At 55.8% G+C, this 25585-nt stretch overlaps 2 protein-coding genes across 3 annotated transcripts in view; one reads left to right on the top strand and one right to left on the bottom strand.

The window, feature by feature from the left end:
* The first annotated feature begins 142 nt into the window (after positions 1-142).
* GDF1 (growth differentiation factor 1) lies at positions 143-1941 on the top strand. The gene is made up of 2 exons (XM_081234019.1): positions 143-484; positions 1145-1941. Exons 1-2 carry the CDS (start codon positions 160-162, stop codon positions 1930-1932), a joined length of 1113 nt encoding a protein of 370 aa, XP_081090145.1. The 5' UTR covers positions 143-159; the 3' UTR covers positions 1933-1941.
* A 368-nt stretch (positions 1942-2309) lies between these two features.
* UPF1 (UPF1 RNA helicase and ATPase) overlaps positions 2310-25585 on the bottom strand; it is a 36491-nt gene continuing 13215 nt past the window's right edge. The window contains exons 2-24 of one of the 2 annotated variants that reach the window (XM_081234002.1): positions 24277-24419; positions 22579-22668; positions 20093-20260; positions 19490-19670; positions 18198-18359; positions 17453-17570; positions 17204-17302; positions 16545-16653; positions 16211-16370; positions 15989-16107; positions 15365-15529; positions 15155-15269; positions 14407-14550; positions 13798-14011; positions 10389-10506; positions 9825-9981; positions 9468-9610; positions 8153-8327; positions 7512-7593; positions 5621-5782; positions 5269-5486; positions 4802-4924; positions 2310-4109 (exon numbers count right to left, since the gene is read on the bottom strand). In XM_081234002.1, coding sequence (XP_081090128.1) covers positions 4805-4924; positions 5269-5486; positions 5621-5782; positions 7512-7593; positions 8153-8327; positions 9468-9610; positions 9825-9981; positions 10389-10506; positions 13798-14011; positions 14407-14550; positions 15155-15269; positions 15365-15529; positions 15989-16107; positions 16211-16370; positions 16545-16653; positions 17204-17302; positions 17453-17570; positions 18198-18359; positions 19490-19670; positions 20093-20260; positions 22579-22668; positions 24277-24419 — 3162 coding nt within the window. In that variant the 3' untranslated portion in view covers positions 2310-4109; positions 4802-4804. The remainder of the gene's footprint in view (positions 4110-4801; positions 4925-5268; positions 5487-5620; positions 5783-7511; positions 7594-8152; positions 8328-9467; positions 9611-9824; positions 9982-10388; positions 10507-13797; positions 14012-14406; positions 14551-15154; positions 15270-15364; positions 15530-15988; positions 16108-16210; positions 16371-16544; positions 16654-17203; positions 17303-17452; positions 17571-18197; positions 18360-19489; positions 19671-20092; positions 20261-22578; positions 22669-24276; positions 24420-25585) is intronic. The other variant, XM_081234003.1, reaches the window with a different exon arrangement.

Here is a 25585-nt window from a genome sequence, read left to right as displayed (position 1 = left end):
CCCGTGATTGGTCCCTATTCGACTTCAGGATCGCGGCCACGCCCCCCGAGACCCTGACCTGGCCCAGGTCTCTCCAGGGACCCCGGTCCCGCCCCCAGCCCGCAGGTCCCGGAGCCCAGCAGCCCCTGAGCACTCGCCCGGCCGCCGCCTGTGACGAAGATGCCACCGCTGTGCCGGCGTCCGGGCCGCCGCGTCCTTCTTCTCCTACTGGCCATGCTGCTGCCCTCGTCACCCCCGGCCCGCGCCCCCGCGCCCCCGGGCCCTGCCGCCGCCCTACTCCAGGCTCTCGGGTTTCCCGACGTGCCCCGGGGCGCCCCCAAGTCCCGGCCCGTACCCCCTGTCATGTGGCGCCTGTTCCGCCGCCGGGACCACCAGGAGGCCAGGGCGGGCCCTCGGAGGACGCCCCTGGGGGCTACCCTGCGGCCGTGCCACGTGGAGGAGCTGGGGGTCGCCGGAAACATCGTGCGCCACGTCCCGGACCGCGGTGAGTGGGGTCTGCGCTGGGGGCGTGGGTCTGGGAGGCCGATACCGCGCTGGGCGCCCCGAGCCCGCCACGAGCCTCCAGCGGCGCGTGAGGAAGGCCGGAGAGCCCTGAGGGTCCCCACCCGCCCCGTCCAGCCCGCAAGCAACCTGGGCGTCTGAACTCCCTCAGCTCCTCCGCGTGGACACCTGCCGGGACAGGGGATGGGGTGGGGGAGTGGTCCGAAGGCCAGGCTCCCTTGCACCGAGCAAGGCCCCTTGCTTGCAGCTGAAGCCCTGCCCCCACTCCATCCCACCCACTCTGCCGCTTCACACCACTTGATGTCCTCCTGCAGATGCCACCCGCCCTAGCATCGCTTCCCCACTGACCCCATGCGTTCGCTCATTGCCCCCCCCTCACCTCCCCACCCCCGCCTATGTCCCTAACGGCGGGCTGGCCGCCCTACACTGGTCGGGGCCTCTTCCTTGCAAGTGATGCCCTGCCCCCACTCCATCTCCCTCACCCACCGCCGCTTCACACCATTTGACGCCTTCTAACAGATGGTGCGCCCCCCAGCTCCGGTCGCTCACCTTCCCCCGCTGTCCCCAACCGAGACCCCTTCGCGGGCCGACCGGCACCGAGTGGGGACCCAGCGCCAGCCGAGCCCTCTCCCTTCCTCCCCAGGCGCGGCCGCCCGGCCCCCGGAGCCCGCCTCAGCTGCGGGACAGTGCCCTGAGTGGACCGTCGTCTTCGACCTGTCGGCCGTGGAGCCAGCCGAGCGCCCGAGCCAGGCCCGCCTGGAGCTGCGCTTCGCGGCTGCACAGGCGACGGCGGGGACGGCGGGCGGCTGGGAGCTGAGCGTGGCGCCGGCGGGCGCGGGCCCTGGGCAGGTGGTGCTCCGCCAGGCGGTGCCCTCCCTGGAAATGCCGGTGCGTGCCGAGCTGCTGGGCGCCGCCTGGGCCCGAAACGCCTCGGCGCCGCGCAGCCTCCGCCTGACACTGGCGCTGCGTCCCCGGGACCCCGCCGCCTGCGCGAGCCTGGCCGAGGCCTCGCTGCTGCTGGTGACCCTCGACCCGCGCCTGTGCCACCCCCTGGCCCGGCCGCGGCGCGAAGCCGAGCCCGCAGTGGGCGGCGGCCCCGGGGGCGCGTGTCGCGCGCGGCGGCTCTACGTGAGCTTCCGCGAGGTGGGCTGGCACCGCTGGGTCATCGCGCCACGCGGCTTCCTGGCCAACTACTGCCAGGGCAAGTGCGGGCTGCCCGCCGCGCTGTCCGAACCCGGCGGGACGCCCGCGCTCAACCACGCGGTGCTGCGTGCCCTCATGCACGCGGCCGCCCCTAGCGCCGCCGCCGGCCTGCCCTGCTGCGTGCCCGCGCGCCTGTCGCCCATCTCCGTGCTCTTCTTCGACAACAGCGACAACGTGGTACTGCGGCACTACGAAGACATGGTGGTGGATGAGTGCGGCTGCCGCTGACCGGGGGCGGGCGGGAGGGGGCAACAATAAACACTGCGTGGTCCGCTCTGCTGTCTTCTCGGGTCTTGTCACCTGGGAGTGGGGAGGGAAGCATCTATGTCCATCACCATGGTGGGTGGGAGTCCTACAGTGACGCCGCCGGCCCAGCCTTCCCAGAACCCATCTCTAGGGGGCCCAACATCTAACGTACACAGGCCCCAGGAGCTGACCCTGCGTAGGCCCAGCTTCCCCCACTCCAGTCCCTGCTGCACAGGTTTGGCCCGCCTCAGCTTTGCCGTGGAGGTGGCCCCGAATCCCCCAGCCCCAACCAGGCAGAACCCCGAACCAAGTGCTCTGCCACCCCCCATAATTATCCAGCCCCAGTGTGAATGCAGAGCTGTTTATTAAGAGTTTATTGGTGACAAAAGAAGTTAAAACAAATTGACCGAAAATCAAAAAGTTACATTGCCTTGGTACAGATGCTTGATTTGGGGGACTCATAGCAACTGTTGCTAAGGTGGAGAAAAAAGCAAACAGCACAAAGCAGAGGCAAAGCATTCCAAGGAACAGAACAGGGTGGGTGGGTGTGTCACCCATGGGGACAGTGCACAAGGGGTCATAGCAAAAACCTATCCAAACTCTATGCAGCTACCAAAAGAAGCGGGAACCAAAAGCACTACAGCAATGGTAATAAATAAGAGGCCTTGCCAGAAGGAAGGTGGCCTGTGTCCCCCATCTCTCCCATGTACCAGCTGGAATCTGGAGGCTTTGGGATAAGGCACATAGGGAGGGGGATGCTGGGGGTCAGGGTTAGACAATCCCCAACTAGGTCCTGCCAGGGAGGCTACTCCCCATCACGGTGTGCGAAGAGCTGGGGGTGACTCCACCAGCAACAATAAGTGCAAGTTGCAACCCAGACCCAGGCAGAGGCCCCTTGTACCACGTGATGTGACAAGCCCTTCAAGCCCTTCGGCACAGAACCAACTTACTCGTATTCCTTTTCCCCGCCAAAGTTAAAATGACCCCACCTCATCAAAACTATGCCCGCAGGTAGAAGGGCTCCAAACTAGTCCGGCAGGATGGGGAACAAGAGGGGATGGGGCATTCAGTCAGCCTAACTGGCCACAGCAGTGGTGGGAGCCTCCCTGGGGACGGGGACAGATCCTCCTGGCTGGTGCTTTCCACCAAATCCTCAGGAAGGACCCTGGGGAAGGAGCCACTGGCCAGGGAACTGCCACCTTCCTGCCCTCTGGCCTCACGGCCAGTCCTGCCCGAGGCCCCTCCTGTGGGGCCGAGTCCACGGCACACGGGAAGCACTTTGCTTCTCGGAGTCCAGCAGAGACCACGGAGTCGCCTGCCCGGCCCGGGACCGTGCTCCCTCACCACCCTGACGTACAGGGAGAAGCTGCTGGAAGCTAAAACTGAAAAAGAAAAAAAATCCTCCTCCCGTCACAGGTGTTGATCCTAGTCTTGAGTTGTTTTGGCATGTTTAAACTTCGTTTCTGGAAGCTTCTCGCATCTCCCAGGTCCACCACTAAGATTTGAGAGACAAATTCAGGAAAGTATATTTTTCAGTACTCCTTTGAAAGAATCTTTTAAAAACAAACAGAAAAACACAAACCACCATATTTTCTTTAAATGAAAACCCTCCTAGAACACAGGCAGTGTGAGCGCGGCGATATCAGAGCCGGCGTGGACAGAACCCACACTCTGAGGGGCTCTCCCGGCACGGCCGCCACCGCAAGGAGCCTGCTCGGTACAGAAACGCGTAGTTTTTCCTGCTAAAACGTAGTCCCCTTTCAATAAAAGAGAAAAAGAAAGAAAAGAACAGAGGAAAGGGCTACTCTGAGATGAGGGTCTTCCTCCCTCCGCCCTGGTCGCAGGCCCAGGTGTGGACGCAGCGGGCGAGCGCTGGGCTCCTCGGCGAGCGGGGCTGGCGGGGCTCGCTGGCGGGCGGTCCTCCGTGGCCGCCCCACCTCCCGCTCTCCCTTCTCCGTCTCCTCGCCGCCACGTGCCAGCAGTGGGCGCTCGCTCCGTCTCGGGCTCCTCTCTCCCTCGGGTACTCCTCTCCCTCTCCTGCTCACAGTGGTGCTTCAGTTTTAGCAGTGGAAAACAGGTATCCATTTATTTTTATTTTTTATTACCCAGAATAAGATGCTGATGGACTAAGCCACGTAGCTTAGCTCTTCCGCTGCCACCTGTTGGGGAGGGAGGGAGGGCAAGAGGCTTCAGAGAAAGTGGGAGCCGGGGCAGCTCCCCGGCCTGGCCCGGAAGGCACGGACGGGGCTTTCTCCCCGACTCCACTTGGCACCTGCGTCCTCATGTGTTAAACGTGACCTCAGAGGCCGGCCGGGTACCCAGACCAATGACTTCCCACCCGGAGAGAAGGCAGCCGAGAGTTAAGGCTGCTGAGCCTGTGTTGTTCAACAGCGGTGCGCCCCTCCTCCCAGCATCACTGCATCCCACTTTCCCTGCACACAGGAAGGTGCACAGGGGCAAGCCCCAGGCCTATGCTTGCCCTGCTCGGCCTCGTTACAGATGGAGAACCATGAGCCAGGGCCCTCACGGGCACCTGAAAGCACCCCCAGAGGCACCCGTGCACCTAGGAGCTGGGGCCCTCGCCACCCTCACGACCTGCCTCATCAGGGCGAGGGGTGCGTCCACTTCCTGGCTGCCCACCAGGAGCAGCTCTAAGACTCTCTCTGGAGAGGACCGTGGCACAGACGGTGTGCATGAAGTTCACATCCCCCAGACACTAAGCAGAGGTGCAGGGACCCAGAGTGACAGTTGACAGGATGTGCTGGCCCTCGAGGACTTGAGACCCCCACATTTCCCAAATTTTCCTACAAGTCCAGATCCCAGCGAAGACCTCCTCCAGAGGCCAGCTTGCCTTCTAATACTGGGACAGCCCCGTCACTCCGCCGTGCTGGTACGCCCGCTCCCCCTGGTACGTGGAGTCTTGCGACAGCGCCACATCAATCTGTGACTTAAACTCATCTCCAAGGTAACTGTCCTGGAAGACAAGGTTGGAGAGATGAGCACCCAGTCGAAGGATGCGCACTCACCCTCCCAGCCTTGAGAACCTGCTCTGCATCCAGCCCATCACCAGCCGCAGGGAATAATCTGGAAACTTATCCTCAAGCCTAAGTGGCAGGAAACCCACACTGGTTACCTCACCATTGGAGACACGCTACCTAGGACAGTATTGTGGATGGAATGTTCTAGACCTACAGTCCCCCTGCTAAGGTCTTTAGGGGTGAGTGTCATGGGGTCTGCATGTGTGAAGAGGGCTCCCTGGGCTGGTCTGACTTTTCTGTGGGTGCGAGACGTCTCAAGTTAAAGTGGCAGAGGGCTCACCTGGGACAGCTCAGGCTGGGAGAGGCCGGGCTGGCTCATCTGGGAAGGCTGGCTCATGGAGATGTAGCCCTGGGTCAGAGCGCCCTGTGAGAAGGGCTGTGACGCCACATCCTGGCTGGCCTGGCTATTGGGGAGATTCGTCTGGCTGGGCCCAGGAAGCCCAAAGCGGTTCTTCTGGCGTCCCCCACGACCAGTCTTGCCTTTTGGGGTGCCCCGGCCTGAAAGACAGCCATCCAGGGTTCCTTGAAGGAGGTTCTGAGCCTCACAGACAAGCACTCCTGCTCAAAGCCTGGATGTGAACAAACTGCAAGGCCAAACTGCTTTTCCCCATGGGATGCCACTCAGTGCTCACCTGCAGCTGGCCCATTAGCTTGTCCAAAATACCCCGGTGGCGGCATGGGCGGCATGACCAGGTTGAAGGGGATGGGAATGTTCATGGCAGCCACGTGGCTGGGGCCAGCACTGATCATGCCAATCTGGTCATGGGTCTGGAAGTACATGTTCGAGGGCCGGCCTACAAGACACAAGGTGAACGGCAGGCATCACACTGCATCCAGATGAGTCTGTTGCCTGCACATAGCTGAAATGTCTGTTTAGTCCTGTCACTGCTTTGTCTGCCCCAGCGTTTCTTGGTGCGTCCCTAACAGCAAAGTCACCTGATGCAGAATCTCACAACTCAACCTCCTCCCCCTCCCCGCGCCTAATAGCCTCCTTGAGGCTGGTGCCTGGGAAGGCACCTTTTCTCCCAGGGGATTCTGAGAATCACTGGCCCATGGGGATCTGAAAAACTGAAACCGCTCTGCATTTCTAATTTCTTTAAAAAAACCCTTTTATGGCAAATGCTATATTCATGTTACATGGTACCACTGCCACCCTGCCATCCCCCAATCAAAAGAGAAAGCCCAAGCTTGATAGACCAGCAGATCTCACTGAAAGCAAAAGCCCCCAGGGGGCTTCCCTGGTGGCGCAGTGGTTGAGAGTCCGCCTGCTGATGCAGGGGACATGGGTTTGTGCCCTGGTCGGGGAAGATCCCACATGCCGTGGAGCGGCTGGGCCCGTGAGCCATGGCTGCTGAGCCTGCGCGTCTGGAGCCTGTGCTCCGTGGAGGGAGAGGCCACAACAGTGAGAGGCCCGCGTACCACATACACACAAAAAAAGCCCCCAGGGCAACCTTGGGTGTAGCCAGACCCACCGTGGCATCAGGGATGAAGTATGGACCCAGGAAACTCCCAGCCACAGGGGGACTCGTCAGATATGGCGATAAGAGATCTGTTGTTCTTCAAGAACACAATCCCTGGGACTTCCCTGGTGGTGCAGTGGTTAAGACTCTGCACTCCCAGCGCAGGGGGCCCAGGTTCGATCCCAGGTCAGGGAACTAGATCTCACATGCATGCTGCAACTAAGAGCTCGCATGCTGCAACTAAGGAGCCCGCTTGCCACAACCAAGACCCAGCGCAACCAAATAAAAGTAAATAAATAAATATTTAAACAGACAAAAACAAACAAAAAAACACAATCCCCTGTCTGAGCCCAGGGACAGGGAGAACAATGGGGCAGGGAAAGGGGCCCTGACAATTTAATGTGACAAAGGAGCAGCTGGGGTGCGCCTGCCCTCAGGGTGAGTGGCAAGCACATGAGAGGTTTAAGGCCAACGTGAAACTCGGGCAGGTGGCACAGAGTCATGGGTGAGGCAGTCACCCTCCATGAGGGCTGGTGCAGGGAAGGGTCAAAGGAGGCAGGGATCTGGGGGATGAATGGGAACCGTCTACAGACTGGCTCAGGCAAGAGTCGCTGTCCCAGGCAGCAGGATAAAGCTCAGCCTCAGTACATACAGAAGCCTCACACAGGAAAAGCGGGCACGCGCAACCCTGAGGTCTGACAGATGGAGCTGAAGCTTGGGGAAGCCGCGAAACCTGAAATGAGGCGGGGGGTGTGACACCCCAACTGAGAAGGTGAGCGAAGGGCAGGCAGGGTGGGGTGCGAGCACAGGGCAAACTGGCTGAGCTGCGGTATTTGTTGAGAAACCACTGTCCATTGAGCTGTATTATTTTAAAAACATCTGGTTTTTAGAAATGGCCAAAGACCAATTATTTGATTTCTGACAAGGGAAGCTGAGAAAACTGTCAGGCAGGCTTCTGTGGACCAAGGCTTGGGAGCCACCCCAAGAGTAACAGGGCTGGAAGCTGTGGGTGTGGGAACGGTCAACAACTGTGGGGCTGGGCCGGTCCCCTGCAGAGACTCACCCTGGCTGCTCCGGTCATAGACCGATCCTGGGATGATGGCCTCCCGGGCATCATACATGGCTGTTGTCATGAAGCGGGCTCCCTGCAAAGGGTTTAGATAAGTGAGGAATTTATCATGTTGACACAAGGAAGAACTTCCAAAGATCTGGTGGCCTGGGAGGTGGCCAGGCTGCACTGAGGACTACCCCGAGGCTTGCCGGCTTTGGGCCTTTTGTGCTTCGGGCCTTGCCTGCCCCTCCTCACCTGACCTGGTCTTTGTTGCCAAACATTCCCGTCTCTGGGCTTCAGCTCAAGCAGCATCCACTCCCTAGGCCCCCAGAGCACCTTGGGTTTGCCAAGTTCCCTAACTGCTTGGGTCTGACCCCTAGGTGCCACCCGTGACGTAGCATCCCATGAAGTCCAAGGCCAGAAAGGCCTCAGAACAGCGGGGAGACCTGGCGTGGGGGACTCTGTGGGGACAGACTGGCATGCATGGCTCCTGTTCACACAATGACACTCTCAGCGCACGCTCAGCTTGCGCTCGTCACGTGTCACACCTGCCATCGCTCACTGCCACGTGCCCGGAACACCGGCCTGGGGAGGACGGGGTTCCCAGCAGTCTCCTCCCCACCTCCCGGCCCCTGCCTGCGGCCGGCCCTCACCGGGTTGATGGTGTTGACCAGCTTCCTGGGCTTGCTGAACTGCATGAGGCTCTCCCTCAGGTTGTTCAGCGGCCCCTCCACCAGCACCTTCTGCTCCTTGTAGTAGTTCAGCAGGTGGTTCCAGAGCGGCTGCTTGGACAGGGCCTTCGGGTTGCCCACAATAATGACCCCATATCTGCAAGACGTGGGCACAAAGAGTGCCGTGCTTAGGGCTGCACAGTGAGCAGAGTACTACACAGATCGGTCCAAGGCAAGAGCAAACAAACTGGAAACCCAAGTCCAGAGTAAAAGGTGCCCAGGCAGCTCTCCTGGCACCCCGCCCACCAGGCACCCCTCCTCCTGCCACACAGGAGCCTTGGGGGCCACCCTCGACCCCCCTAACCAGATGCCTGCCCTGCCTGTGCCAGTGCCTGCTGTGAATGCTGGGGACAGGTGAGTAACTGTGAGCCGAGGTGACTTTCACTGGAGCCCACCCTGTAAGCTGCCGAGCCTACACTCGGGTTTATTTGAGGGCAGATTTCTGTGGAGCCCATATGTCAAAACACCTCTGTGGGCCGATGAGCTCAGAGATGAGTCTCCTTGTTTGCAACCATGAGTCAGCCTCCTGGGCACTATGTCATAAGTGGCCCAGGCAGGCTCCACAGCAGCGTCGGGACCCCTGATGGGCCGGGCATGTAACTCGAGGCCCAAGCTGAGCTGCTAATGGACGCTCACACTCATCAGGCTGTGCTGGGACCACCCCTGCCCCCGCCAACGCTGGCCGCCAAACAAATGGGGTAACAAACGAAAACCAAGGGCTCAGTGGGGAAGGAACCAACATGCGAACGTGAGCCCAGCTTGGGGCTGGTACGATGGTGGCTGTTGTCTGGTGTCACGTGGGGGTAACACGGGGTCCACCTTGCCCTCTGGGGCCCTCACCATTTCAGAAAAGTTATATTCCAGAACTGAACAAGGCAAATAGGACTAAAACATTAGACTCATGGATTAAACAACTTGACAAGGACACTCCGCTGTTGGGATGGAATTTCCTTCGAGACTGAGGCCGCAGAAAGCCACCAGGACACAGAAACAAAGACAACACACGAGTGAGATGTTCTTTCCGAACTGCTGCTGGCAGCCCTCTGACCGCTAGCACTGGCGAAGCCCCTCTACCATGCCCTGTGCCGCAGCCCAGGGTGCAGCTGGGGTACGAGAATTAATAGGAAGAGAACCAGGCACTGAGCAGCCTCTTGGGCCAACCCCTCCGAGTGCCTCAGAAGGACTCCTATGCAAGAGGAGCCACCAGCAAGGCCCAAAAGGACTCAGTCCTCCATACCGTGCTCTGGTCAAGGCCACATTAAGCCTCCTGGGGTCGTTTAAAAATCCAATGCCTTGGTGCTCATTCGCCCGCACACAGGAGAGGATGATGAAGTCCTTCTCGCGGCCCTGGAACGCATCCACGCTGGCGATCTCCACCTCCTGCAGGGGCAACGGTCACGGTCAGCCAATAGGCTTCCTCAAGGACCCCTCAGCCTGGTGTTAAGATGCACCATCAAATCCCAGCGATGAGCCTGGGACCTGAAGCCTGCAGAGCCCCTAGGTGCTGGCCACCGGCTCACTGCGCCTCTGCTACAAGGTGGCCAAAGGTCAGTGCCTGGGGTAGGAGCCAGCAGACCGGACTGGGCGCGCGCACCTGGTAGAGCTTGGTGTGCAGGGAGCCACTGAACTGCATGTACTGCACCAGGTAGGAGCGCTGGCCCTCATAGGGCGTGATGATGCCGATCTGGTCTGGCTTGGCGCCCGCCTTCAACAGCTTCGTGGTGATCTTCTCCACATTTGCAGCCTCCGTCCTAAGAAAATCAGGCTTTCACTTACCAGCCTCCACCTGTGGGCTCCTGAGACCCGCCCCCCCCCCAAGGCTGGAGGCTGTGGGAGGCTCAGGGGCAGTTCCACCTCCAGCACGACCCTGTGAAGGCCCTGCCCAGTGTGGCCACGGCTGGGCTGCCCATCCTTTACCAAGGGAGTCATGAGGGATAGAAAGGCTCATGCGTGGGTTTATGAAGGATCTGCTCAACATAAAAACATGTGCTGAAAAGATGAGATTGGAAATAGGCTGTTGGTTTAAGTGTCTGAACAGAATAAGGATGAGGGGGACAAGGAAAAGTTTCACCACCACATTAAACAAAACCACAGGTTAGCAGTCACTGGACAAGCCATCACTGAAGCCAGGAGACGCCACAGATGAGTCTCTGCTTACCTGTTTAGGTAGGAAGTGCCTGAGCTGGCAATCTCCTCTTGGCCCTGGGTCACGTAGAAGAACATCGGTTTATCCGGTTGGGGCCACTGGAAGTCAAACCCCTTCTTCACACGATCCGCTGTCATCGTAGAGGAGAAAAAAAGAGAATATCCAATCAGAGAAGAAAGTGTAGGCAGTCTGGACTGAGCTAAGGTGGACAGCTGAGTGGAGGCCATGCCATCCTGGGCAGGCACACGGTGGGGCAGGAAACCGCAGGCTCCAGGCAAAAGACCCAGGTCTGCGGGCCCGGGGCAGGCCACCGAGTACATCCTCTGACCGAAACTCCCATGAAAACCTGGCACCGTGTCTGGGATGAAGCCGGCTCACTGGCTGAACAGATCTCACTGGTTAGTGCTTTCTGCAGTCTGTTTAAGAAACCTGTGTCTGCCCCAGGGTAATGAAGATATTCTATTTCCTTCCAGAAGCTTTATGATGTACCTTAAGGGACTCATATGCCCCTACAACTGGCTTTTAAGAATGACACTGATGGGCTTCTCTGGTGGCGCAGTGGTTGAGAGTCCGCCTGCCGATGCAGGGGACACGGGTTCGTGCCCCGGTCCGGGAAGATCCCACATGCCGCGGAGCGGCTAGGTCCGTGAGCCATGGCCACTGAGCCTGCACGTCCGGAGCCTGTGCTCCGCAACGGGAGAGGCCACAACAGTGAGAGGCCCGCGTATCGAGAAAAAAAAAAAAAAGAATGACACTGTTGGGGCTTCCCTGGTGGTCCAGCAGCTAAGACTCTGCACTTCCACAATGCAGGGGGTGCAGGCTTGATCCCTGGTTGGGGAACTAAGATCCCACATGCCGCGTGGTGCAGTAAAAAAAAAAAAAAAAAGAATGACACTGTTGAGCTGACCCCATCTTGTCACACACCAGGGCCTGTAGACACGTGGGTCTGCCTCTGGACTCTATCCTGAGCACTGTGCCCAGTGTCTCTGCGACTGCAGATTTACAGTAACTCCTGACATCTCCTAGTACGAGCTGCCACCTTCGTCAGGCTCTCCATGTTCATCTTGGGTGCTTGGTCCTTATAATTTAAAAAAATCAGCTTGTCAAATCACACCCCACCCACACCTTTGGGAATTCTGACTGGAGTTGTACCTAATCAACAGATTAGAGTAAGAAAACTGGTATTTTTGCATGAAAATAGCCTAACACTGATGAAGGAAGCTTGACCCATGAGAACACGTTGTATGATCCCTTTTATGTCAAGCTGAAAATGAGGCAAAGCCTCAACCTTTCAAGCGAGGGCAGTGGCTGGCAAGCTTGGTGACCCACGCACTGCTGGCAAACGCTTAACCACCTGCTGGGGGTAAGGTGAGGGCTAATCTACAATGCTGGCCAATTTCTGTGGTGTAAACACTCCCACCACCACTGATGTCAGGCTACCCTGAGTCTGTAGGTCTGGGCGGCACCCGCACTGCCCTGGACAGGGGTCACTGCAAGCCTGCAAGGAGCTGGTCAGGTTGTGCTTTTAGATGCAGGTGCTAGTTACATGGGTGTGTTCACTTAGTGAAAACTCACTAAGCTGAACACTTAGGATCTGGGCACTTTTTTACACTTCAGTAGAGAGTTTAAAAAAATATACTCATGGGGTGCTATGTCCTGGGCACTGACGGTTCAGCAGTGAACCACCACCACCAACCCCTGCCCTATGGAGCCGATGCCGTGGAGGTAGGTGGAGCAAGGTGGGCGAGGGTGTGAATCAGGGTTACATGGTGGCTTTCCCAACAAGTGTCAACCGCGTCAGAGAATCACAAACAAGCTCCTCATGGCCTGGCCTTTTTCTAGCCCCACTACCCAACAGACCAGCAGCATTCTAAGTGTCAAGACTGCATTGCACAGCAGCTGTGTGGCCCTGGCCAGGCACGCACACTTTTGGCCTCAGTCTCCTCACCTGTAATGTGGGCTAAACAAGGCCGACATGGTGGGCTGTTGGCATTAATGAGACACTAACTGGTTCTCGAATGAATGCTGCTCTCAGAACCCCTTTACACTCTGAAAAGTTGAGTTCAAACAGCTATTGTTTTTGTGGATTACATCTACTGATATTTATTGTATTTTAAAACCCAGAAATCTAAAATATTTTAAAATTCATTTAAAGATAAACATATTAACTTACAAATTTTTTTTATGAAAAATAACTGTATTTTCCACTAAAATATATATTTAGTGAATTTTCTGAACTCACTTCACGATCCGGCTTACTCTACTCCTGTTCCCAGTCTCCCATAAGCCCTTGCAGCATGTGAGGATGGTCACAGATGCACGTGGTTGGAAAAGGGAATCGTGTTTCATGACCTTTCCTACTACTGTGGAATTCTGCCCGATTCTACAGGAAAGCTGGACAGGAGGTCACCCTGCAGGTCAGTGACGATGGCCTTTCTACTCTGCCCTGCACCTGCATGGCCTCTGACCCCCCAGTGACTTGGGAGCACCCTTGCTGGCCACTGGAATGGCAAGTGCCTGCTCACCTCGTCAGGCAGAGCTTCCAAAGGCTGATGCACCTGACATCTGTCACCACCAAAGATCTCATCAGAAAATCCACTCAGCATTGGGAAGACTTGATCAGCTCATGCTAGGGGACATGGGTTTTCCAAAATTCTAATTTTGGTGTGAATTCTCTGCTTTTATCACTGGTGATGAATATTCTCAGTTATTTTCCTTGAAGCCACAGGCTCGCTTTGGTCACTTTTGGGAAAACGCCTGCTAAATACCCCAGTCTGTACAACCAGTGTGTGAGTCCTTCCTTCAAGCACCTCACACCCCTGCCAGGTTTCTTAGGAGAACGTCCTCTCCCATCACACAGAGAATCTCAAGAACGTGCACTCAGGGATTAGTAAACTGAGTACTCTTCGCTTGTGCACCCAGACTGGTGCCTGCCACAGGTGTATGGTGGTGACGACACACAGCAGCCTGGTCACACCACTGACGCTTCTGCGCCATTAGCGCAAGTGTCAGCACAGCCAAAAGGTGCACGATGTCCCAGTGTTACTACAGAAGTAGTCTGGCCTTGGTCGTGCAGAGGTCTTTGAGACTCCCAGGGCCCGGACTTTGAGAACCACCGATAGAGGAAGGAGCAGGACGGGCAGTCAGCTCTGCCACCCCCTCTTGTGTGTGCTGTGTGTGATGCACCAATGGTGGGAATTCTCACATATTGACTCTGAATTTTACGAGGACACGGGCTCCCCCTTGCCCACACCCCGAGAATGTCCCAGAGTGCATTCCAGAGTGCACGTTCTGTCCCACTGACCACTGCATCTCTCTGAGGCGTCCCCTACCCACAAGCAGTCACCACGTAAGGCCACTTAAGAAGGAAGTGACAGGAGGTATTGTCTCCCCAGGCCCCCCACTCTGGGCCGAGTATTACCTGCAGTGACACCATTCTGAAGAGAGCCCTCATAGAAGATGTTGGATGGGAAGGCACTGAGCGCAGGATGCATCCGATACTGGACCTGGAGGCGGATGGGACGGATGCCCAGCACCACCAGGCGCTCAAAGAGCGACTGGGACAGCCCGGCCTTGGCCGCCTTCTTGCACATCACCACGGGGCCCAGCTGGCAGTGGTCGCCCACGAGGATCAGCTGTGGTGAAAGGCCCACACAGGTAAGAAGCTCAAGCATGGAACAGCCTAGACGTCCACTCAGGGGACTAAGAGGGCCAGGGTCCATACAACCACCCGGCTATGTGAATTCAAATGGCAAGATATGGACTGGGGGTGGGAAAACTGCCCACCACATACATGAAACACGCAAACTTGCACTCAGAACCCACACAAAGGCACTCTGTGCCAAGTCCACCCTTCGAAGACCCCCTCAAAGAGCCTGCTGTGCATCCGTCTGTGCTCTGGCAGGGCATCAAACAGCACCATAGGACACTTAAAAACAAACCCCCAGCACTAAGAATTACACAGAACTGGAACAAGAGAGAATGCACACCAATTTTCAAACAAGACTATAATGGATGGGCTGTGGCCCACCTGCTTGGCTCCAAGGACCACAGGGACCATGCACTCTGGCTCGGTGGCCTGGGTGCTCTCGTCGATTAAAATGGATCGGAACTGCATCTTGGCGAGCCTCGGGTCCCCGGCGCCCACACACGTGCAGCAGATGACATCTGCATTCTGGGGAAGAGAGTGTGCCAGGCATCAGGGCACCTGCACGGTCAATGTTCCCAGATCCCAAAAGTAGGCAGGATGGGACACAGACACCATTCCGGTCCACGCCCGCCTCAACAACTATGGAAATAAGTGGTCCCTCTCTGACAACATCTGTCCAGGGTGCAATGACCCTAACTTTCGAGATCCTAAGTGGCTGGGCTTCATGCCTAAGAAAGAGCTTGGCGCCTTGAGACAGCCTCTGAGGGGCAGCGCTAAGCCAGGGACACCATGCTCAGGCTGAGATCCACCTTTGGTTGGTTCATCAGCAAAGAGCAGGAGACGGCGCTCCAGACCTGCCCCCTGTCCCACCCCGGGTACGGACCAGATTCCCAAGATCCCAGCAGCAGGGAGGCTGGCGGGGAGTGGAATCTACCTCAACAAGATGTCTCTGTGTGATCTCAGAGAAAGCATACGGAGGAGGGTATGAGTTCTCTCCTCATATGCAAAAACTAACTAAAGGTGCCATCGTGGACTTAACGCATCCAAGCAGGTCCTTTGGCCCAAGTGAACAAGACAAACGCCCAAAGGCCCAGGCCAGTCCCCCCGGCAGCAGGGCGGGTGAGCTCACCATGAGCAGCTCCCTCTCGGCAGTGCGCTTCAGGGCCCGGTACCGCTTTTCGTCCGCAGACGACAGCTCGCCCGTCTCATCCTTCAGCTGCTGCAGCTTCTGGAGCTCCGGCATGCTGCAGACACAGGGGCACATGAGAGGGAGGCGTGTGTCGCCAGGGCCTGCCCAGGGGAGACACACCTTGCTTAAGGCCGGCTACCCGACACCCACCTGTCCATGTTCCTGATCTGGTTGTGCAGGGCCAAGAATGACACCGGGGAATCGATGGCCTCTCGGCTCTTGGCACAGAGCCGCACGACTTTCAGCCCAGTCTGGTGGATCTTCTCAGTCAGCTGATCCACGGCTATGTTGCTTGGAGCACAGACAAGCACGGGCCTTCAACACAATGTGAGCAAATGTCAGTGCTCCCCCAGAGAAAGTCTAATTAGCCAAGACTTGTTTTGAATCATAGGCAGTGGAGCCAGCTCAAGCTCTAAGACTAAAGCCAGGAGTGACACGATGCTGAAATAGCTAAGAGCCAGATGGTCTGGAGCTTCCTGATCTTCACTCTACTCATGCAACCCACCGCTAACACCCGAGTCCAACATCCTCACCTCCTGTTTGCACTGTAAAGTCTTTCAAAGCTCCAAGGTGCACACAGGCACAACACAACCCAGGATGAACCTACCCACTACAGCCTTTACAAGAACGGCAGGTTTGCTTGTTAAAAGCAACCACAAAGGCCAGATCTAATACAAATGGCATAGAATGCAGCATGCCAGACACCCTGGGCCCCAAAGCCTCCTGGAAGACAGGCCTCCCTCTCTCCCCAACTTGGGCTGTGCAGAGCCCTACCCATTGCCTTGCCGAGCCAGGTGGTAGACAATGGTGGCTGAGGTCACCGTCTTTCCTGTGCCCGGTGGGCCCTGGATCAGACTCAGTGGTCTCTGCAGCACAGTCTTCACGGCATAAACCTTCAGATACAAGTGGCTGTTAGGGGTGTAGACACGGCGGAGGGCCGCTCACTAGGCAGGCTCTGCAGTCCGGGACCCTCCTGCCCCCGGGGCGGGTGAGAACCTGAGAGTGGTTGAGGTCAGGGAGCCCCTGCGCCGTGAAGCGCTTGGGCAGCTGGCACTTGATGATCACATCCTCCACCTCGTGGCCGAGCAGTTTGTGGTAGATGTAGCCCGACACGGAGGTCTCGTCCACAGCAAAGGTTTTCAACGCACTCTGCATCCTGAAAGGAAAGCTCCAGGTCAGTGGCACGCACCACCGTGGAGCTGCTGTGCAGACCTGCCCCTCTGTGATGAGGAGGAGAAGCACGGAGACGCCGGAGGCAGCAGCCACGCCAAGGGCAGGTGACCGCAAAGTAGATGCAGGGAAGTAGAGGCTGGGAAGGAGGCAGATATACCTGTCGAATGAGGTTGACTTCCACACGAAATCCACCTGGAAGTTATGAGTCACCTCCACGGGTGCACCCACACTGCTCCGAAGCTCAATAGCGATCTCATCGCCATAATCTATGCCGCCGAGTTAAGTCTCATCCTGGTCAAAAGCCTTTCTGAGGAGACCTCACTCTGTTACTGAAGAGACAGACCCTCCTCTGCACCAAGGACAGAAAACGCAGCCAGAGACCCACGTTCTCAGGGACAGATTCTGCCCACCGTGTCCAGGGCCAGCGCAGCCAGCACTGTCCTCCTCCTCGTGAGCCCTGGGGCAGCAGCCAGCACCCAGCACCCAGCGTGGAGCAGCCAAGCCCAGGGCCCAGGTTCCAGGTTCCAGGTTCCAGGCCCTGACTGAATTTCCGCAGAGCCCTCAGGCACATAGCTTGGAGCGCCCTGGCTTCTGCCTAAGCAGCTCTCTTCATCAGTTTTATAGAAACGGTGCCCCCTCAGAGGACGCCTGAAGAAAGGGCGTTCCAGCCGCAGCTGTATACACCCTTCCCTCCACCTGAGGCCCCGAGGCTGCTCTCAGCGGTGACCCCCACGCAGGTCTCCTGTGCTCAGGACAAGCTCATCAGAGACTTGGGCAGACAGTGCCTGTGCCAGCCCTTCTTTACACAAAGGATACTATCAGGGACCTTGATGACGTGGCCGATCCCTTTCCATAGGGGCGCCAGGTCCCCTTTGTACCGAAGGCATATCTCATCCCCTTGCATGAGCCGCATGTCTTACAGGGAAAAGACAGCAAGAAAGTTAGAGTTTTCACATGTGCCACAGACGCTACCATGAAGAGTTCAAATTAAGGGACATTTTACAAGGGTGAAACTAGGAATTTTATGCTACTTATGGTCACAAATATTTTAAAACTTAAAATCACCTCTTAACCAAATTATGACTAAATCCTCATTACCAGAGTCAGTCTTGGGCAAAGTGAAGTAGGCGATTCTCTTCTTGTTAAGGCCCAGGTCCCACCTGACCGTGATGTTATCTTGAGTCTGAGCACATAAAAAATAAGAGCCCTGTTAGCCTGCAACACAGACACAGGCCTGGACTCCTTGTGTCTGGGTTTCCATAGGTGCGTGCCCTATGGTGAGCAGCACCGGACAGCCTGAAACACCAACAAGGGCACATCCAAGAGAGAAGTCATTAGGACCCCAAAACCTGCACAGGACGACCAGGAGACCCCCACATGATGTCTGTTCTTGGAGGCGGCTTCTCTGTGGGCTGCGGAGGGAGAGAAGGAAGCCGATGGCTGAGGACACATCTCGTGAGCCTCAGGGCTCCTGCTTCCTATGCACAGTCTCCGAGGGACGGGCACAAGGAGTGTCCTCAGTGTGCTGTGGGCTCCTGACGTCTGACTCTCATGGCTGTGGCAAAGGCTACAAACCCAACTGTGAGGAATTTTTGTTGGATCTAAAATCCGAAAACACCCAGGCGGGTGTCTGGCTTTGAGTGATGGGGCGTCTGCCCACAGGCCTGTCCTCAATCCACGGTTCCGTCTCTCAGGGGCTGGGCCTCGGCCCACGTCAGCATTTGTAGTCTGCAGAGAAAACCACCCTCCCCAGACCTTAGGAGAGATGCTTTGTTAAAAAGACCAAACCCTCCTGCACACACCACATCACCTGCGACTCTTTCAGTTTCTTATCGTAGTCAGCCTCCAGCTTGACCAGAGGACCGAAAATGTTCTGGTACTGGTAGGCATCCTCATACCGCAGGAGGACATGCTGCGGCTCCTCATCCACTCCCGGCTTCTCGAGGTCCTCCAAGGTGGCAGAAGGATTTTCCTAGAGGACAAGAACGGCACCACGTTCTTCCCTGTTCTCACCTCTAAAATGAACTATATGCGAGCTCCCCAGTCAACAGAGGCACAGCCACACCCACCATTTCTCAGAACGAGCTGATATTGGGCTGATGCAAAGAAGGGCACCCAGTGGTCAGTGGTGTCCACTCCGTAAGGAGAGCCCTCATATCAGAAAGTCCATGTGGCACACAGAGGTGGACACCCCAGGTACACAGCCCTGACACACCTATACCATCAGATGGCTGCACTCTCCAACAAAGGCCTAGCCCCTGACCTGGGAGAGATTACACTTCTTCCTGGCTGCCAGAAAGATTACTGGCTTCCCTGGCTGTGTAAACAGAAAGGAAGGCCCACCTCCCCATTTCCTCCTGATCCTATGCTGCACCAACAGGAGCAACGCACACTTCCTTGGCAGGGACAAAACAGTATGTGGGCTGTCTGGATACAAACAGGAACAGTGAAATAATTGTGGCAACTTGAAAATCAAGGTGGAAAGGTTCCTTGCTGGACTGTCCTTCAAAAATATTTTGACTTGCACTTGAAGTGAAGATAAATTCACATCTTTGATTATATGGGTACCTAATTAAAATTTCTAGCCTAGTTACTAAAACTTTATCATAAAATATAAACAGCCAGAACCAGAGATGGGCTTCCCTGGAGAAACGGTCTGTGGGCAGGGCAGGAATCCTGCGCGCCCCCAGCCTGGTGTCGCCCTGGCTCCGACGCGTCACAGGCCCGACCAGGTTTTATGGAGTGCACCTGCAGTCCTGTCTGTCTACTCAGGCCCGGCTCCTCCTGACATGTCCACACACAGTCACCAATGGCCAGTTCCCATCCACTTCCTTCCCACCACCTACCCTTGCCCTCAGCAAGAGAAAAAATCCAACAGCCGGAGCTTTCCTTTCCCAGAGGCCTGGTGGGAGGTACCCGTGGCGCCCTCAGTCCCGCTTCCAGAAGGAGCTCGAGGGGCCACTCCAGGTAGAGGCTGCAGAGTCCCCCTCGAGCTCCTTCCGGAACCTCCTGTTTCTGAGACACCACCCCCAGCTCCCCTCTCCACCCACCCCCCCCAACACTTGGTGCTGAGATGGGTGTGCATTCACAGCAGGCCCTCACCTTCCAGAGCTCCTCCAGCTTGTTGATCTGCTGGGCGGTGATCTGCCGCGCCCGCAGCTGCTCCTGCTCAGAAGGGATCTTGACCAGCCAGGACAGGAAGCAACGGTCCTGGATCAGGGGCTGCCACTGCGAGCTGTCCCAGTTAATGTCCTTGAGGCTGCTCTGACTGGCACAGGGCTGCCTGCAGAAGCCCCGAGGGCGGGGAGAGCCCAGGTGAGGATGACCTCTAGCCCCCCAAAGGCTTACTGCCTTTAACCTCAAAGGGGCATTCCCTACATTTTACTGTATGATCACATTACCTTTAAATTGTTAGCAATAAATTGCGTGCCCCACACACTTGGGCTCTGAACTCTTAAAACTCAGAAGAAACTTTGCTTTTACTCAATTGTTTTCATGATTTAACCAGAACACACCCCAAAAGGGTTACTTGACATTCCCAGCTCTCTAACAAGCCCCAACCCCCCGAACCTCCTTACACCTCGTCAGTCGGCAGAAACTATTTTAAAGCTCCATGAAGTCAGAGCTATCGAGTGGCTGAGTCTTTGGGGAAGATGACTGGGGCTGAAAGGCAGTCCCCCAGGGAAATCGCGGCCCTGCCCTCACCTGCACAGCAGCACCACAACCGAGTCAGCCTTGGCAGGGATGAAGCCGAGGAGGAAGACGTTGCGGCAGCCGCAGTTATAACACTCCAGAACCGTCTCCCCCAGGGGCCCATCCTTGTGCAGTGTCACCTCTTTGCATTTTGCCCTCACGAGGTGATTTACAATGTGGCTAAAACCAGGAAATGATAAATAGTTAACACCCAAAGTTTGGCTTTTCACCACTTTCAATTTTCGAGCTCCGTTAAAAGTTCCGGTACCGTTCACGGTCCATTAGCAGGAGTGGTCACACCTCATCCATCTGGCATCCCGGGGGACCAGCCCGCCCCTGAACTGGCTCCCACAGAGCACAAAAATCAATCCGACTTGAACCATTTTTAAGGAAAACTCTCCTAACACGTTTCACACAGTTCCTGCTTTTTTCTCTCCCCGCCAGTTCCTGCTTTCTTAAATCCAACTTATTGGACCTAAGTGAATCTAACGCTGGGGACAAGGCTGCTGTCCTGGAGAGGCAGGAGGCTCGCCCCTTTCACTGCTCCTCTGCTGTTGTAGTTTCTCTCCTGCTCCTTTCAAAGTCACTTCTCATGGCCCCTGTGCCTGCTTCCAGGAGCAACACCCCTCCTCATTTGCTGCAGGCCAGGAAACCTGATAACCAAATGTATTAGAAACCTGAGGACAGTAAAAAATACCGAGTAGTGGGGCTCAGGGATACTCTCCGGAAGCACAGGGCCAGCCCTGAATGGTCTGAAAGCCCCGCCACCTCAGCTCTTTCCTTGCTGCACGTGGCCAGGGCTCTGACGCCTTTCTCATTTCCGGGACACGGCTCACCTAAACCAGGGCCTGAGTGCCCCAGCCACCAAACCCTACCCTCCGCCACGCCAGCCTCACTCAGGGCCCACGGGTGGTGCACAGTTCTGCCTCAAGCCCTCCCAGCCCCGCTAGCGATCTGCAGCCTGGCTGCAGGTTTGTCACGCGCTGAGCATTGCCTGCCAAGCCCCCAGCCTTCCCTGCTGCCGCCTTCACATCACCTTGGGAAACCCCTCCTGTTGCAAGCTTCGGCTCAGTTGCCAACATCCTAATCCTCTCTGGCCCCACGAAGACTGTCAGATTACCTAACTAATCATCACTGCTCTCCGTACTTCCAAAGCCACCCCCTCCCCCCCACCCCGCCACCCGTGGGCCTTCTACCAGGATCAGTGATTTCCTCTTGTCTTTTCTAGGCCCACCTCACCCCATTACACTGGCAGCTTCCCAAAGGCGAGTGGCTGTCCCATCACCTTCACAGTCTGACCTTGCACAGCACACACAATCTGGCCGGCCAAGTCTGTTTTCTCTTAGAGGCCCTCCACTCACTTCCCTGATCTTGGCTCTGCTGACCGGAAGCTGGGGTTGCCAGCCAAGGCAAGTTTTATTTAACTGCTTTTCCTGCAGGAGAGGAACTAATGCGAACACGGTAACACTTATAATTACCCAGAACGTCCGGAAAATGGTATACCAGTCTCTTCTGGGTACCCTGAAGATGCTTTTCCCTTCACATCTCTAAAAAACATCAGCTCCCTTTCTTGCCTCACTCAGAACCCCACAATTCGCATTACTAACTCCAAGGTGACACGAGATCTGACCATTCTGTGTCCTCAGCCACGGCTGCCAAAGGCACAGGAAGGGTACGGGCTCTGTACAAATAAAGCTGCCTACGGAATTTTGTCACTTTATTTCTATAAAACGTGAACCTCAGAGGAAGATGCCGCTTTCTTGCAGGCGACCCGGATCCCTGCCCCACGGAGACTCTGCTCTGCTTCCCTGTGGTAATGGAGCGAGTCGCTGCACATCATGGCAGCCTTGGAGGAGCCACCAGGACCAGACCCATGCCAGTGGTGGAGGCTGAGGAGTCTCACCGCTCGAGCTTAGCCAAATGGACTCTCCCCTGGAATGCAAGCACCCTCACAATGTGGGTCTCACCCCAAACACAAAACAAGGGACCTAGTCACAGCTGCTGCTGATCAACAGCAGGAAGGGAAGCCCAGAGCCGACGGTCAAGTGAACTTAATTTAATCTGATGCTTCAGGATCTGGCCCATATTAGCCTCAGGACTGCTCTGATGAGCTAAGGCCAGAGGGAGCCTTCTCAGGAAGCGGCTCCCATGGATGCCCATTGCTGTCTTGGGAACATCCTCCCCAGGCACCCAGTAATGAAGATGAACAGGCGTGCCAGGAGCTCATCTTGCAGAAAAATATAAATAAAAACTGGGAAAGAGAATTAAGCCAACCCTACTTGCATAATAAAAAGAACCACAGAGAATAAATCAAGGGTAAATACATTAAGGCATTCACACACCACCATCTGTTTCAAGTTAAACCAGTCACAGAGGAGGGAAAAAACCAGGTTTGTTAGCATGATTTTATATTGTGCTTCGCTTCAACATTTCCATAATTTACACACAAATCTGAGCACAGCACTGATTAAAGACACATGCGCGGTTTGATTATCTACCTGCCAGAAGTATTTCCACGTCCATTACAGAACCACTTCTTGCTGGTATTACAGTAAACCACGCAAGCAGGATCGTGTATTCCGCAGTAACTAAAAAAGTCAAAACATCAACAGTTAAAGCTAGAAGACCACTCTCTGGTTTTAATTTGGCAGGATGTAAAATTCTTTCCTCTTACAACATTTTTAAGTTTTTCATTAAACACATACTCAAATCCAACGATCCCACTAACAAAATCCAATCAGTTAACTGCAGAGGCTTCCTGACCCTGTGAACGCAGGGAAGGGTTTAGGGGTGCTGTGGAGACTCCTCAGACAGCAGCAAAGCCCCTTCCAGGGTGAGGTGGCGGGGGGTGGGGGTGAGAGCAGTGCAAGGTGCCAGGTGAGCCCAACAATGGAGTCCTAAAACCCCCAAGGTGACCTAGTCACTCCCCTTGGCCTCATGATTCAGGAACCGTGACTTATAAGCAGGGAAATCAGCATCCCTAGCTCTGGGCACACAGAAGGTAAGCTGAGACCATGCTGCGTTCACAGTGCCTCCCATGCTCCAGCAGAGGGCGCCGTGCTCCTGGGAACACTCAGCTCAACCCAGCAGCGGAGGGTCCTGGGGTACAGACTGAGCTCAGCTCGCAAGGAGCACCTAGGGAGAGCCCCCTGGCCTCCCTTTTCTGAAAATCAACACACCAAAAACAGAAATATTGGCTCTCCACAGAGTTCTGTATGTGGATGAAGCCAACACTCAAGTCTCAAACGAGAATGTCCTCTGGCCAAGAACCTTCCCTGCAACACCTCACGCCAGGGGGCTCTCCCTACTCCACTCCCTGGGGACGGCAGGAGTGCGAGGGGGTGTGCAGACTTTAACGACCTGCAGCTTCACCAGGACCACTTCACAGGCATATTTGGTACATAACAGGAACGCGAATACGTATGTAAAAATGTACTGTAAATGAGAGTGAACAAAGAGCCAACAAAGTAAAAAAGTGTGCCCACCAAGCAGGGAAAAGAGTGGCCCTCTGTCCCGTGATGGGTGCAGACCTCAGAGGGGCAGCGTGCCCAAGGGGCAGGCAGAGCTGAGTAGAGGCCCAGGCCCACTGCCCTGCCTGGCGGGGTGCCCCGAGCAAGATCATTTCACCTCTTTTGGTCTCAATTTCCTCATGTGCGTGTAACAAAAAAGCAAGAGTAAGTCCAAACACAGGGGTGGGTCCTCCTCTAGATGAGAATTCCAAATTTGGTCAACACGCAGGTCCATCCACTGACTACTCACTTCCAATTTTTCAGGAATCTTCAACGCAACAAGGAGGTAGATGTTTTAAAGAAGCCTACAGTAATCTCTTTGTAAGAGAAATCTTAGCTGCTCTATTCACCCTCCAAATGCTCACCCAATGTGATGAGTTCTTTCTGATAAGTGAGTGGGGCAGGTACCGGGTAACAACCCAAGGGTCTGAGGAAGGCAGAGAAGGGGAACCTTTCCCCCTCCAGCTGGGAGAATCAGGGGTGACAGAGGGTGCTGATCCCATTCGCCTGCCCAGTAATAGGGACTTAATGTGTGTACAAAGGCTTGAGCAACCTCCTTATTCCCAAGGACAGTGTTTCCAAGTGTCACAGTCCATGGTCTTAGAGGGGCCTCTGTAAACTCAGCAAATGCATAGAGAACATGGATGCTCTGGGAGGCGAGTCCTCTCCTCCGCTGAAGGTGCTCACCTGCACGCATGTATGGGGAGATCCTTCGTGTAATAGGTATCTTCCTCATCTTCTTCGAAGTTCAACTCGGCCAACAACTGGCTAGTCTTGGCCACGCTGTCATCCACGGCCCCGTTCTGCAGGATGCCCTCAGGTCCACCGACCTATGGCAGAAGGCAGCGTCACCATGAAAGACTGCAGCTTCCGGGCCTCAGCCCAGGCATGTGGCTTCTCCCCATATGAGCAGTCATGGCAACCTTCCCGTGAAGCACTGGCCTGCTCTCTACTGTGCGACAGTTCAGCGTCTTCTGATTTGACTTTTCATACTCTCCTCTTCCCTATCAAACCTACCTGGCCAAAAACAGGGCACAGGTGGCTGAGGTCATCCGCCCTGCCACCTGCACACCCAGGCCCAACCCCATCTAGCCATAGCGCCATGACTACAAGCAGGAAGCTGAAGGCCACAAGAAGCAAGATGACTTTTTACAAACTAGGTATGGTCCCCCCCTGCGGACAGCTGCACAAGGGTCCTCCTCCTTTAAAGCCTAACACCAGAAGTTGTGACCCCTGCAGATGTGGGAATGCAGTTCTCTCGTTAGTCCACATACTTCCTTCACTGACAGTTCCCCTCTCCAGAAGGCAGCCCTTCTTAATTATGAATCAGAAATTGAATGTTAGGATAATCTTCCAGTTTCAGGACACAATCTTACTAAATGTACCCTTTATATGTTATAACAGCAAAAACATACAAATAGGCAACTTTAAATAACTAAGCAATGAATTTCACAGGCACCTCTGCTGAGCTCACACATCCATTCACGGGTGCACAGACTCAGCTTGTCTGAGGGAAACAGGTGCTCCTAATGCTGCCCCCCTAGGAACTGCTTCCTCAGACAGCAGCCAACAGTCCCCATCATGGTCCCCACGGGCCACAGCCCACACAAGGCTGGGTCAAGCAGTGGAAGCATCATGCGATGTAAGAAGGGAAGGAGTGACAGGAGCCCCAGGGCAGGCACCAGGTTTCTCTGAGCTGTGAGACGGGATCAGACACTGGTCTGCTACACAGAGCTGGGAAACCAAAACCCACACCCACGCCATGCAGGGTCGGCTCAGGCCAGTCCCTGTCCACTGCTCCAGTCACCTATATGGGCCTAAGGACAACGGGTCTCCTGAGGGGGGGGCACCCCAGAAACTCCAAAGGTGCATTCGGGTTGTCAAGGAAGCCAAGAACCCATTACAGGAACACGTGTCTGTGTAATGGTCTCAGCCAGATCAGAACCCCATTTCACTGTGTCTGCCACCACTTTAATATACTATCTTTTTTTCTTAA

This window comes from Mesoplodon bidens, assembly GCF_964165515.1.
Source record: "Mesoplodon bidens genome assembly, chromosome: 4".
NCBI classification, from domain to species: domain Eukaryota; kingdom Metazoa; phylum Chordata; class Mammalia; order Artiodactyla; family Ziphiidae; genus Mesoplodon; species Mesoplodon bidens.
Note: the sequence above shows the minus strand (reverse complement) of the source record. Positions and strands in the feature narration are given on the sequence as shown.